The sequence below is a fragment of the Euprymna scolopes genome, chromosome 1 (assembly GCF_053919585.1).
Source record: "Euprymna scolopes isolate OS-2025 chromosome 1, ASM5391958v1, whole genome shotgun sequence".
Taxonomy (NCBI): domain Eukaryota; kingdom Metazoa; phylum Mollusca; class Cephalopoda; order Sepiida; family Sepiolidae; genus Euprymna; species Euprymna scolopes.
In genome coordinates, this window is record NC_136482.1 from 102302789 (window position 1) to 102317601 (window position 14813).

The 14813-nt window shown below is 31.1% G+C and overlaps 1 protein-coding gene across 6 annotated transcripts in view; it reads right to left on the minus strand.

The window, feature by feature from the left end:
* Nucleotides 1-210: 210 nt before the first annotated feature.
* Nucleotides 211-14813, minus strand: part of LOC145260741 (protein spinster homolog 1-like) — a 147780-nt gene continuing 133177 nt past the window's right edge. For 3 of the 6 annotated variants that reach the window (XM_080119105.1, XM_080119432.1, XM_080119502.1), the window contains exons 12-13: nucleotides 7023-7064; nucleotides 594-1100 (exon numbers count right to left, since the gene is read on the minus strand). In XM_080119105.1, coding sequence (XP_079975231.1) covers nucleotides 736-1100; nucleotides 7023-7064 — 407 coding nt within the window. In that variant the 3' untranslated portion in view covers nucleotides 594-735. Of the gene's footprint in view, nucleotides 1101-7022; nucleotides 7065-14813 lie in introns of all 6 variants that reach the window. The other 3 variants (XM_080119341.1, XM_080119182.1, XM_080119110.1) reach the window with 2 other exon arrangements.

The window sequence follows — 14813 nt, forward strand, 5'->3', positions numbered from 1 at the left end:
GCTCATTTTATAGTTGATGAATACTAATTAAACACTAAAAGAAAATTGTTTTCAACAATTATCCCACCCTCCCTCTAATGGTGATTTGAGGAATCAAAGTAAAAGTATTCTTTAAAAACTATGAAACAAGAAAAGTATGGAACTTATGTGCCAATTTGATTAGAATATCCAAAATATTCAGAAAATTGAAAGAATAAAAAAAAAAAGTCATAAAAGTAATATATATATAATCATGTATAGACATATATAATGTAGTTAACTACATAGACACATTTATATTTCATTCCTGAAAGAAACAAACACGTGTATAGCTTACTTGCCATACTATTATAAAATGTGTCATTGTATGTGTGTTTAACATATTTGACATTCAAGTCTGTCTGCTCATCTATAAATGCATATTTAGTTGGTCATTTTATTTTAATAATGTTTTCTTGGCCATACTTTTCTTTTCCATTGAACTTATAAGAATTGGTTTCTACTTTTTTTTTTCAGTGCAAAGGCAGTGCACACTAATATTGCCATTGATTGGTTAACTAAAGTAGAAAATTATTTTGGACCAATATCATTTTCCAAGGGCGTCAGATGTCTTCACATTTCTAAAGTTTCATTTCTTAGTGAAGCGATTGTGATTGGTTGGTAGTCGCCATTTGACATTCCAGCTGACAAATATGAGGAACCAGATTCTGGAAGAGCTGAATGGCAGTTGCTTTCTGGAGAATTCAATGCGACGTTTCACAAAATATTATTTTCAGCTAGTAAATTGGATTTGGTAAGAACTTCAAGAGCACTTTTCTCAGTGCTAGCTACGGGATCACAAACAGTACTTGGGTTTTTTCCAAATGTATCGCTGTTAGCATCACCATCAATGCTTTCATCCTTTGATAAGCTTTCCTCTGCTTGATTTAATGACTCATTTTTTCCCGTTTCTATAACTGCTGGTTCAGATACTGTTTTATCAATGTTGAAACTAAGCTTCATTTCAGTGGATCCCGGTTTCAGTTTTCCGTAAGGCTCGTCTTCGTCTTCGAGCGTAAAGCCACCATTTTCTTCTTTTGTTGCAATTCCACCATTTAACTGAACTTTTCCAGAGCTCACGACTGAAAACCAAGAGGAAATTTATGAGTCATTATTTTATAAATGAACATTTGTTTCATGATTTAGTCTAAAAAGAAACTTAAGGTGTCTATTTACTTGCCTTCCCATGAGGGCAGAGTTAGACACAAGACTTTTTTTAAATTTGTGGGGAAATTAAGCTACTCAAAAAAGGGACACTGTAGATTGGGAACAAAAATTAAGGATTCTATCCTTACTAAATGAGGAGAGAATAATTATTACATTTTTATTCCGGCCCGAAGACCGAGAAATGTTAGTTATATCGAACAAAAATATTTAAATATGTAATTTGCATAAATGAGGGTTTGAATAGTTATATTGGTTTTATTCAGACTATTGTTCTCATCAGTATTAATATTTATATTAAGTTTCAATCAATTTTTTCATAATATAAAGAGAAGTTGCCTGTACATGCATGTGTCTGTCCATCTAAAAGTTAGAAACTACACACGACACACCCACATTCTTTTTCAGCATTACCTCAGACAAAATATAAACATTTTTTTTATTTCTACTTATATATAAAAAATCACCTTTTCTGTGTGAGTTTGTTTCCTATGAACTCCAAAACGGCTGAACTAACATTTTAAAAATTTCAAATGTACTTTGTGTCTGGGAATGTTCTTAGGTAGGTTTTGTATCGGAATGCCTCCAATAAGTATCGAAAATCGCTAATCAGAAAAATCCGATTGAAGAAGGAACAGTCAGATTTTGACCACAGTTAACACCTTTATAAAGCCTGACATTGCAAGTGCATTTGAGAAGTTTTGTCACTGTACAAGCGGAAAGACCTGGTGTATAAGTCAACAGGAGATTCTTTGATAAGACAGGGATGCACTGGAAATAAATGTTTCTGTTTAGAGCACAACTGAACCATGATACTTGACTTTTGCATCTTAAACTTTAATTAGTCATTACATAAAAATAATTTTATAAAATCAACAGGTTCTCAACAAGTGCAATGTAGACTACAGTATATTATAGACAAAGTCACTACAAGGAGGCATGTGAAGCTTCCTTCTGGTACACTACTATAGATTTGATTGAAAAATGGTTGATTTTACCAATTTCGATGTAAATAAAAAGTATTGAAAGTGTTGAACATTTGTTGATCCTCATTCAATCCTGGGCAACGTTAGGTCTCTTTGCTAGTATAATATACATTCTTTTGGAGATGAACAGGAAAAAAATTTGGATGGGAGGTGAGGCGACATTTAAGGTGATTACTAACACCCCACCCTTGGCACCTAATCCACATAAACATGCGCTGGGCTGCATGGTTTAATGGGGGGGGGGGCACAGAGAATTAAAAATGAAGTCCGGCCATTCAAATGTTTTTTTTGTTTGTTTTTTTTTTAAATAAAATATTAACTGGGTTTTCCAGAGTAAGAACAACCCACTCAAGAAAAGTAATGCCAGAGATTATCTGCAAATAAACTCTTTGAACGGACACTAGCCATTATCTCTAGTGGATATCTTGAGTAGTCAACTTCTAGGCAGTCGAATGGTGACCACTGACAAAAAACAGAATTTAAGACTTCTGGTCAGGGGTGAAAAGATTCCAGGAGATGAGAGAAGGCATTTTGAGCCAACCGTCTGGGTATGACACAAGCAATTGTTTTTCTTTTTTGGTAGACAGTGGGTCGGTGTGCTTTTTTATACACCATAGGTCTTTGAGGCTGTTAGCTAAAGGATAGCGTTCATTTGACTTGTATTTTAGTTTGGTCAGGCAAAAATCTCAATTTGCAAGACTACAGTTCAACCTAAGAAAACATGTGCTAATTTAATCTCCAAATAAAAATGAACCTTTCTTAATTGCTTTTGATGAAGTAAGGAATACAGACCCCAACCGACTTCAATGTGAAGGAAGAAATAAAACAGATGTTAGATTTCAGTCTACACTGGTTTGACCTTCACACACACACACACACACACACACACACACACATTGCCTCAGTAAGCAGTAAGAGTGTTTTTTTTTTTGTTTTTTTTTTTACACAACTTTAATTAAACTTTGATTGATATTTAAAAAAAATAATGTTATATTATTTATTAACGAGCAAGAATGATTTTTATGTGTTTATATATTTACAAAACAAAAAGAAAAAAATAAAGCCGACCTAATAATTGAAAATTTAGGATACTGATCTCTTCTGTTGGCAGTCAGCAAAGGATAAATCTTTCTAGAATGAGACAAGTATTAGACATAATAAAATCAGGAATATAAGCAAGGAGTATAAATAAGCAATATTTGTTAAATGCATTTTATTTGCATATCTTTCTGTAACTTTTACTTATATGAAGTATAGTATCACAGCATACAAACTTCTTTTTAAACAATAACAATGAAGAGTATTTTATTTGTAGCAGGAACTGGCAGGTCAGGCTGCTAAAAGGGAAGAAGGAAAAGAAAGTTCTTTTAAGGTCATTGTCGTCGGTCAGTCAGTACCGTGTTGTCCTTGGCTGGATAGCAGTTGTCTCAAATCGAGACCGTCAATGCTATAGCGAGATGTCCGGTGGACAGGGGACGAAAGAGGATAGATGTTGCTAGGCTGGTGATCCGGTTCTGACTGGCCGACATTCCCTCAAGACTTTTAGGGAGCAGATGAATCAATGCGCCCTGTTAGCTGATAGGTCAGCCTGTAGCCAGAGAACTCAGAGGGGGCGGGGCATTGATTCACCAGAGAAAACAGTTCTGTGACTGCTACACACACATGCATATTTTTAATGGTAATATAGAGAACTTGAATGCCTACTAGACATTATCCTCAAGTGTCTTATATGTCTCTGTACAGGAGTTTGTTAACTTGGCTTGATGATACTTTTCCCGACAAGTAAAGCCTGACTAAATATTCAAAATGACAAAAAGTATCTGCAGCCCAAATATCTGGAGATGGCTAGCCCACACTAGCTTTTACAAGAAATGCTACACCTTCTCCAAGTGATGTTACCTCAAGTAACAACACGAAGCTGGATACTCCACCAAACTAGATGAATTATTGTCCTGGAATGCAGTAAAACCAAGAGACTATGAGAAAGACATAACATAATGATCAATTGGGGAGAGAAAAATTGTGTTCCCAACTTCTTTATTAACTCAGTGTTTGAGACATAAAGAGAACTTTACTGGAATATTCGAATATTTATGTATCTCATGTAGAGATTAAGTTTTAGCCTCAGGAAAGGGGACCATTGATTACTGAGAACTTCAACTGTACTTGTGATAAAGGGAGTAGATTTAGAATTTTTTTATATTTCTATTTTATTGTCCATGCTCTTGAACATACCAGGTAGCCAAGCTAGTGTTTGAATTGGCCAGTAATAAGTCACCTCCCTTTATTTAAGACTAGTAGGGGTACCTGGCATTGTCCACATGTGACAAGGTGATGTAATAAGGAACCCCGGGGGAGGGAGGGTTAAAAAAAGAAAGTGTTAGTAGCGGAGGGGGGATCAAAATAACAGTAGACAGTTTGGGTGGAGAGAGGTGTTTAAAAAAAAACAAAAACAAAAAAAAAAAGTGGTAGTAGGCAGGCAGGCTCGAACCCATAATGCGAGTGAGGAAAAGGTGAAAAAAAAAACGTAACGTCTTAGCTGATGCGTCCATTGCTTAACCGGCAGTCACGAGCATTGAAATTAAGCATAGTCAATCCAACAGTGATGATGACTTGCTAAAATGTCAGCGAAAAAAAAGCGACCACCTACTTGTACAAAACTGCCTAGTTGAAGGTGAAGGAATTAATTTTTTTGGCCAATTTTCGATATTTGTTGTCCAAAGGTTCGAGCTTGAAAACAATACCAATCTCAACAGGATCCGTCACGTATGTAAAAAGTTTTTGGCAGGCATACACACACAAATTTTGCCCTTTATATATTAGATACTCACTGACGTCAAATTACGATCATTCTATATTAGTCCTCATGTGAAAGAGCAGGGCACAAAATGTTTTCAATAATAATAGAATAACAATAACAAAGACTTTCGCTGGCGAGGACTTCTATTGACCGTAACCAGTTATACAATCCTTTTGAAATTTTCATCTCTATTTTTCTCGTTATGTACTGAATATTTGTTAATGAAACCTATATGAAATATGTTCCTTATTAAATTTTAAAGATTTTCTATTCTGAAAGAAGTTTTAAAAAATTTAATCTAAAAAAGCTATTTTAAAGTTTTTATTAAAAAAAATTCAGATTTTCTCATTAGGCAGACCTGTATTATAAAGAGAGGGTTGCAAAAAATGAGTTCTGGTGTGAGGAGAGGAGAAATACAAACTGAAACAGAGAGAATATTCAAATCTGTAATAATACAAAGAGGGGGTTGCAAAAATTATTTGTGGTGTGAGGAGAAATACAAACTGAAATAGAGAGAAGGAGAGTTTTAAAATATAATCTTAAAAAGATGATACAAGTTAGAAAAGAATTTCATCCAAGGCATGAAAATTGTTAAACAAAATGTTTTTACTATAGGCTTTAAAAATAAAGGTACAAGATTCAATTTGAAATTTATTTATCTTCAAAGTGCACTTTTATAAATTTTACAAAGTAAGGTATAAAAATTTAATTTAACTTGAATCAAAAAATTACCTTGGATTTATTCTATGTAATGTACATTTTGTTGCAATTTAAAAACATTATCTTTCATCTAGCAATTAATGATATAGATTTTCAATGATTTTTTTTTTTTTTTAAGTGCAACAAAATGTACATTACATAAAATAAATCCAAGGCAATTTTTTGATTCAAGTTAAATTAAAATTTTATACCTTACTTTGTAAAATTTATAAAAGTGCACCTTGAAGATAAATAAATTTCAAATTGAATCTTGTACCTTTATTTTTAAAGCCTATTGTAAAAATATTTTGTTTAACAATTTTCATGCCTTGGATGAAATGCTTTTCTAACTTGTATTAAAAATTGTTTATGCAATCTTGTTACATAAAAAAAATAACTGGTTTACATTAAAATTATGAAAATAATCTATTAAGTCCTAAAACCAGAAACAGTTAAAAAGGATTTATAATTTGGATTGTTCTGATTATTATTTTCATCTTGGTGTTATTTTTGCAACATTTTTGCCGATGTAATCTTTGATTTTCGTCTTTTCAAACTTGGGTCTCTATGCCGAATTCTAGAATTTTGAACTGAACGCACATGAACTCATTGCACAACGGTTAAAGACATTAATTATTATCAGTTCTAAGTAACAATCTTTTGGAGATTGAAGGTTCAATTTTTACCTTTTTTTTTTTTTTTTTTACATAGGAGTCACCGCTTATCAAGGCCCAGAGGCCACTCGAGGATAAGGGATAAAGAGTGTACAGTAGTTAATGGGACAATATCGTAGTAATCGTTAGTAGTTAGTAGATAAATTGGATTACTTAAAGGGAATGGCTTATCAAGAACTTGTTTATGTTGGACTTAAAGACGACCATATTGTAATCAGCTGGAAAGCAGGCAAATAGAAGACAGTTCCACAGGTGCTCAGTTCTAAGAAAGAAGCTTTGTTCATCGAATCTGCATTTAGGTTTAGGCATAGATAGAGAGTGGGGGAAATTATTAATGTTTTCAGCTAGACGAGTGTTTCTTGTGAAAGTTTAGCGAGCGGAGACTATAGATTGGAAGTTTAGATGAGCACTTGCCATGAAAATAACAATAAAGCAGAGACAGGCTCGCAACGTCTCTTCTGTGAGAAAAAAGGTTGCAGGGAAAAGAAAAGGGCATCCCCCACTAGGCTACGAAGTAATCTACCCTTGTGAATCAAATTTCAGTTTGAAATTTCGTATAGGTTCCTGCATTTCAAATGATGTACTGAAAGGTTGGAGGTCAAGATGTGATGAAAAAACAACCAAGATAAGAATAATAGTCTGAATAATCCAAATAATCCAAAAACATAACAGATGACTTACCTTCAGTCTTTTCCAAAGTCTTCAGTTTTAATATTTTCTCATCTAGCAAAATATTTGTCAGATTTAAGATAAACAGAAGAACATTAAAAACAAAATCTATACATCTACAATCTTTATATATAACTTGATCTACTCTAGAGCAATAAACATTTGTCTAAAATGTAACAGCTGACACATACATGATAACTTACGTTTTGAACAACCATTTAACATATAATTTAGTAAAATTTATATTTAAATTTTTTGAGATTTTTTAGGAACATAAATATTTTATTTATTAACTATTTTCTTTTTCAGTTTTTAAAAATATTTGAAAATAATGGAGATGTTGGATCAAATTGCTTGATTTAGCCTCAATGGAGGTTTTTATTTTTTTTAGGTCAAAGTATTTTTTTTTTATTCAACAAATTTTCTAAACGAGATTTATTTTTTATTTTGTATTTAACTATTACTTATGCTCGACTATATAACCATAATAAACATCTTAATTTTACATAGATTTCATTATGAATGCTTAAATTGTTTTTTTCCTCTAACATTATTGTAGAACCAGATTTCTCTCCCTTTGGAAGATAACTTTTCAGTCGATAATGAATACAAGACCTCATAGTAATTCTCATACCAACATATGATCAAGAATTAAGACCATTTTTCTTGATTTGTTGGTTAGACATGCCTAGGTGTATCAGAAACTTGGAGGACATTTTGACACCCCTAACAGAAAACTGTGAATAAAATATAAAAAACTCGTAATTTCTCTTTTTAAAGTGGGTTGTTTATTTTCTGTATGGAATATACTTCCAAAATAAACTATTAAAGTTGTTTAAAAAATAATAAAAATATTGTTTTATTTTAAAAAAAAACATTGTTCACAAAATGTTTACAAAATGCCGGTGTGCCTTTATGCAGCCATTTTTTTTTACATAATAAAATCAATAGAAGTTTATGAGTTAAATATTTTTCAATTTTTAAAAAATCTATCAAAATTTTTCTATTGGTTCAATTTTTACGATATTTTCAGGGTCAATGTGAAATTTTATGCTCTTTGCAATAAACCAAATATAATATCTTAGAGAAACATTTTTTTTTTTTTTCAAATTCACCCCCCCCCATATGGAAATGTCTATTAAAATTTTAATAATTAATGTGCCAAAGTTTTATATATCACAAATTGAAAAGAAAAGATCAATAAAGAAAATATTCTAATTTAAAACAACAAAAAAAAAAGAATGGTTTTTGGAAATTTACCTATAAAGTCCAAAGTGTAAAACCTTTTTTGTTAAAAAAAAACACTTTAATTTTTTTTTTTTTTTTTTAAATAAAAGCTCATGTTATGCTTCCACCATCAAGTAAATACCAGACGCTGATGGCAAATATTTCTATTTCATTGAATGTTTTCTTTTTTTAGATATTTAAAAAAAAAAAAAAAAATTAGTCGATAAAGAAGTATTAAAATATATCAATCAAAAACTTATGTATTTCATTAAAAGAATTAAAAAAAAAAAAAAAAAAAATCGACCAAGCGGATTTTTTGTTCTGGGAGAAAAACTTATAAGTAAATGTGCGTTTCCTTTTTAAATACGGAGGATGAAAAATACTAATTTGGTTAACACACGCAATAAACAAGAGACATTATTTATATCCCTTGGACTCATCTGTATTCCTTAAATTTCATTTTAGCAGGAGCAGCTTCGTTCAAAACACGTTGCGAAAATGCGATTTTCTACGACCCTCGCATTAAAAATTCCTTTTATTTAAAAAAAATACATGGAATTTAAAATATCAATATGGATAAATTCTTAACAATTAAGGATGGAACTACCCATTTAATATTATTTTTTTTTTAAGTGATTTTTTTTGGTATTTATATATATATATATATATATATATATATTTATAAGCAAGTCAAAATATGTTGATTTTCTTGATATTTTTTTTTTTAAAGAAAACCGCTTTAAAAAATAAATATTGCATAATTTGCTATTAAACCTGTTATTTGTTTTTAAATTTGATCTTTGCTCCTTTAATTGAAAAAAAAAATTAGGGTTTGAATTACATTTTTCAAGTAGTTATAAGCTTCGAAAAATAGTAAGTTGAATTATTAAAGTTCTAATCTTCATTTTTAATGGTCACTTTCTGGATACATCTAAGACATGCCACCGTCAGCATATTTCTCATGAAGTTTCTTGGCGGTAGTAACCACAGGCGGACGCCAGTCGCAAGTGTACACTGTGGGTGTGTGCCCAGGAACGGATATCCTTGCCGCTGATTGTCAGCAGACGCAGAGGGATAGTCCGACCATGGAGCCGCCGATTATCGACAGTCGTTCCATGGGTTTGAAGACAGGTTGCCGCAAGTTCCTTGCAGACGCAGACTATCACCAGGCGCCGCCGGTTGCTGGCAGACGCAGCTGGATTTAAAAACAGACGAACAGTTATAGCGCTGAACACTCGCTTGCATTCCCGCTCATTCGGTGTTAACCGGTCTCGCGACGTGGACGCATGGGCGTGAATTTGTCTGTCAGAGGTTATAAGTGACACACGCCTTATGGAACCATTTTATAGAGCAGTGGGGGCTCATACCCATATGCCCAGCTCCGGCATAACAGACCATTTGGGCCGCACTGCGCAGCGGTACGAGATGTGCATCTTCATGAAGCCGACTCAACTCCTCCAGGGTGAATGTCGTTTCAAGTACAAGTAAGTACCGTCAGCATCATGTTTCCCCCTAACATAAAAGATACCACGAGAAAATATAATTGCACACATATTCCTTTTACATTGATAACTTGTGAATTTAATTGTATGCATCACCAACAAATGAGGAAGAAGTCTGGTCTTGATTCTCGACTACATGTTGGTACCAAAGTTGCCATTTAAATCTTATAGATTTGGAGTAAACTCAAGGGGAAATAACTTTGAACAAGAAAATAATTTCTTCCAATGGGAGATAACTCTTGTCCCGAGAAGACTTAAAGAAACAATAATTGAAATTCAATGACAGCATCAATGGAGATTGAATACAGAAAAAACAGTTGGAATAAGAATAAATCACTTATACGCACCATTTTATCATTAGAAGAATAAGATTTTATGAAAAAAAAAATTTAGATTAATTAGTTAAATGATTAAGCTTGAAATGACATGGAGGCTTACACGAGTCCAGTTTTATTCCCAACACAAAGTTACTCAGCATACATGCTTGAGAGTTAGAAAGTACCAAAATATCATCTCGAATATCCATAATAGAAAACTGCGTTAAAATGCGAAAATGTTGGATTTCAGCTCTGGTATGGAACAGTCACTGAAATGATACATGATTACAACAAATACAATTCTGGAACCTTTATTCCGTCACTGACACCTATGAGAAAGAAAAAGGGAGAATGATTCTTATAGATTGATTAATTCTTTCATGATGGTTGACAAAAGGCATTGTGATAAGAAAAATGATCTCTGATTGGCGTCTTTCTCGAACATTGGTCATCACAAATGGTGCTCTCCAACTTTTATTCTTATCGTAAATCTAGTCTCTGTCATTTGCAAACAATCGTAGCTATTAGTAAAAACTGGATTTTGCCCAATTTACATTTTGGTATAGTTACATTGAACTATGGCTTCTTTATTTATATCTCATAACTGGTCAAATGATGTTTCCTATCACACTATGAGGCAAGACTCAACCACTAATATATACCTGGACCAAAGGATATCATAATCATCAACTCTCATTCAATAGTATGTGACTGGACCAAGTTTTAAAAGATATATTGTAAATTTGTAAACTGATTAACAAGCTGTATTTGTATTTCTACTTGAAAAATAGTTAAAACTTATAGTGATTAAAATTTTAAATCTACTGATAAAGTTGAATGACTGCTTGAAGGAAATGTTAAAAAAAAAAAAAAAAAATACTTTCTTTATGATTAAAAGTTTTTGCACATTAGCAAATTTAAACAGAGTTATAAAAATCATCACAACTAGTTAAGTATAAATGGAGCTTAGCTGAAAGGAACGTTTTTAGCATGGGACCATATCTATCACCGCTTGAAAGCCAAAATTTTGCCAAGCATTACCAAAACATTATTGTAAAATTAACTGTTTTAGAATAAAATGCTTTGTTCATCAAAACCACCCAAAACAATTTACATCTGCAAAGCGTAAATACGTATAAATTTTTGACTGGCTCAATTTAGTTGCCGGCATTAGTTTCTCCAATTCTTTCTAAAATCACGTACTTACAAGAGGGATCACATGAAGGTTGTTAACATTCATAATGAAAGTGGTGTTATGGAATAAACAGAATTTTAAACTTGGCTCTACAAAACGTCAGTTTACGCCAATAGCCATTTTATTGGTATCAATTTATATTGGTAAATCAGTTATAAGTTAACTTTATTAGAACTCTTCACTAATGTCACACCAAAATAGAAATAAGGTTTTACCATCTTTCTCATTATAGCGTCCGTTTCTGAAGTGTAAACACAGTCAATCAAATCATCAAATGAAAACTATGTGTTTACTATTATTTATGAAGTTTAGTTAACGAAAGATATTTTTTGAGTAAAAATAAGTATTTGTATGTACAAGATACTGTCAATCAACTGAAAACATAATAAATTATTAATTTTAATATTAAGATGGAATGAATCATATTGTGCTTTTTAATTTTTGATGATATACAAAAAATTAACATGTTTGCAAATATTTTAGATGAGGATTAATATTTTGCATTATTCGGACTACTATTCTCATCTTGAATCTTACAATGGTTTTGACGTTCATGTGCGTTTTGTTGAACTTTAGAATCTTTATAGAACTTTTTATGTTATCCATTGAAGTAGAGTGCTCTCATTCCGTTAGCTATGACTGGGTAGCAAGTCTTAAGTAATTCTTAGTATCACCTTTAGGAGATTTCAGAGTCATTACTTAAAACTTCTAGCCTATCAAGAATGACAGAATGAGAACGGTCTAACTTCATGTATTAAATAAAATGTTCCATTCAAAATTCTTTACAAATTTCCAAGTTTGACAAGACACTCCGGAGAAAGGTCAAAGGTTACATCAGCCAAAACTATCCAAGATGACAAAAATAGTCTGAATAATACAAAAAACTAGTACTCGTAATTTTCCTAAAAAATAAATATTAATGGTTTTTGAGGGTTTTAATAGAAAATGTATTTTTCTGAGAGCGAGTCAATTTGAAAATGGAAGTATTTTGTTTACATTTGAAAAGCTGTTAAGGTTTGTGTGATGTCATATGCGGTATCATGCTAAACACGTTCATTTCATCTGCTAGTATAATGGCTGAAAATACATTTGGTCCTCAGTTATGTTATTGGTTAGGATTAGTCAATGTTTGTGATGAAAACAAAATTGTTAAGAAAAAAAAAAGAACAATGTTAATTATAAGAAATGAATACCCATGTTATATTAGGAAAACATTTTAAAAAAAGAATCCCTGAAAATATGTCAAGAATCAAGGAAAAACATTTCATATAAAAGGTAAGTTAAATTAACATGTAAAATATAGAGTGTCAAAATATAGCAAGCAGAAGGGATTTATCAGCATAGAAAAGTATACTTTTATATTTATTTATGAAACAGTTTGTAATAAATTAATGTTTTCTGTTATTCATTTGTAATTCTATTGTCATATATATATATATATATATATATATATATATATATATATGCTATAGTTTTATCGATAACAACAGTAATTTAAGTGGTTTAATAAAAATAAAAGGATAAATTATTAGAACTTTAAAAAATAAAAAGAGGGGGTGTAATTTAAATTAAACTAATATCATACTAGAATGAAAGATATACTAACGAAACAAATTCATAGAGAAAGGAACTAGGTGATTGACTGCTTTCTTTCTTTCGTTTCTCTTAGCAAAAAAAAATCAATGTCCAGAAGGCAGAACAAGTAAAAACCGTCTCAGATAAGATAATGCAAGCATTTGTATAAACAAAATTTTACTGTTGTTTTACTATGTCACAGCTGGATCGATTGTAAACTCAGTTTCATCATTTAATTCTTGTATTGTTTTCCTGAACAGAAAAAAAAATCATTAATAACCATGGTATTGACTTGTCATTTAAATGTACCTCCTCCCCTAGGCTGGAGGGGAATCTCTGTCCTTCCAAGCATTTCTGAAACATCTGCTTTGTCTAAAGCTTAGCTATGAAAAAAGGATGTCCAACTTTCATACTTCTTGCCTATTATATAAAACTTTTTCTCCTCAACCCTCAATATACAACAGCTGTAGTTTATTAAAGAGCAATAAATATGTTGATATACTTAATACATGACAGCATTATGGATAATTAAAATAAATTGAGATCCTAAGATTTCAAAGCTATGGAAGTACCTACTCTAAAAAAATTGGACTATTAAAAAGTAATAAAGCTAGAGTCATTGTAAATGTAATTCAGAAGAAAATGTATAAGACTATAGATTATTAGGGTCTTCCATAACTTGAGGGAAAATAACTGATTTTCATAAATAAATAGTAGAAATATAACCTGACAAATATCATTAAATGTGTATCAACTATCATGTAAAAAGAAAAATAAGCAAGAGAAAATTTCTACAAAAAGAAAAGGTTAGCATTAAAAATTTTAGTGGAAAATACTGCTCGTTTTATTTTTTAAACATGCAGATATTGAGAGATAAAATTAATAAGAAAAAGTAAAGGATGTTTGTCTGATGTTTCTTTGATTAGCTCGGAAGACAAATAGTTATAAAAAATGAAAGGAGTAAAATTAAACAGGAGTGTGACTGGGAATGATTGGCAGGAGTAAAATTAAAATATGGAGATGAAGGTCCTTTGTAGCAAATAAAAAAAAAAGATCACGAGCAAAATTAAATAAGAAGGTATTATTTAATTTCCAGGAATGATCAGCATGGGAAACAATGGCATAGGAATACAAAATGGGAGCTTCGTTTTGGATTAGCAATTAACACAAACTGGAATTAAATTTACTCTATAAAATTAAGGCCGTCGGATTTTCAACTTCAAAAGAAAATAGATATTTATTCTATCTAGCTTTTTTCTTTTCATGAAACATTGGTGCATGTTATTAGGGGCAATAAATTTTTTTTCTACAGAAATTTTATCAAGCCTATACAAGAAAACACGAAAGTAACTACTATAAGCAAATATCAGGCAGATACAGCTAGTAATGTATAAATGGGCAGTTATCCAACTTGTACAGCTTTTAGTATGTAAAAACTCCAAATGGTAATTTGAAGCAACTGTCAATTGCATTTAAAACTGTATCTCTTTAGCATACTTTAATTTTCATTTAACATTTTTTCTAACATAAGCTTTCTTTTTAATATGAATTTGAAGTTATATTAAAATATCACAGTATTTTTTATCATTAAATTATTAAAATCATAAAACTATTAAAAATAATAATTATTAAAATCTATATTAAAAACTATATTAAAAACAAAACTATAATTTTATTATGGCAATGTTTTAATCTTTAATTCATATTATTTGGATTATTCAGACTATTGTTATGATCTTGAGTATTATTCGCACTATACCGATTTGATATTGTTTCCAAATTTTTTAGACAAGGATTGATAACATTATTTGGAGTATTTAAGCTACTGTTCTGATCTTGAGTGTTATTCATGTTATTGTTATTATTGAGAACAGTAGTCTGAATAATCCAAATAATACGAATCATCAATCCTCATCTCCAAAATTCAGAAACATTTTAATCTATAAAATTATTGGATTTACAAAATTTTCAATATTTTGATACAGAA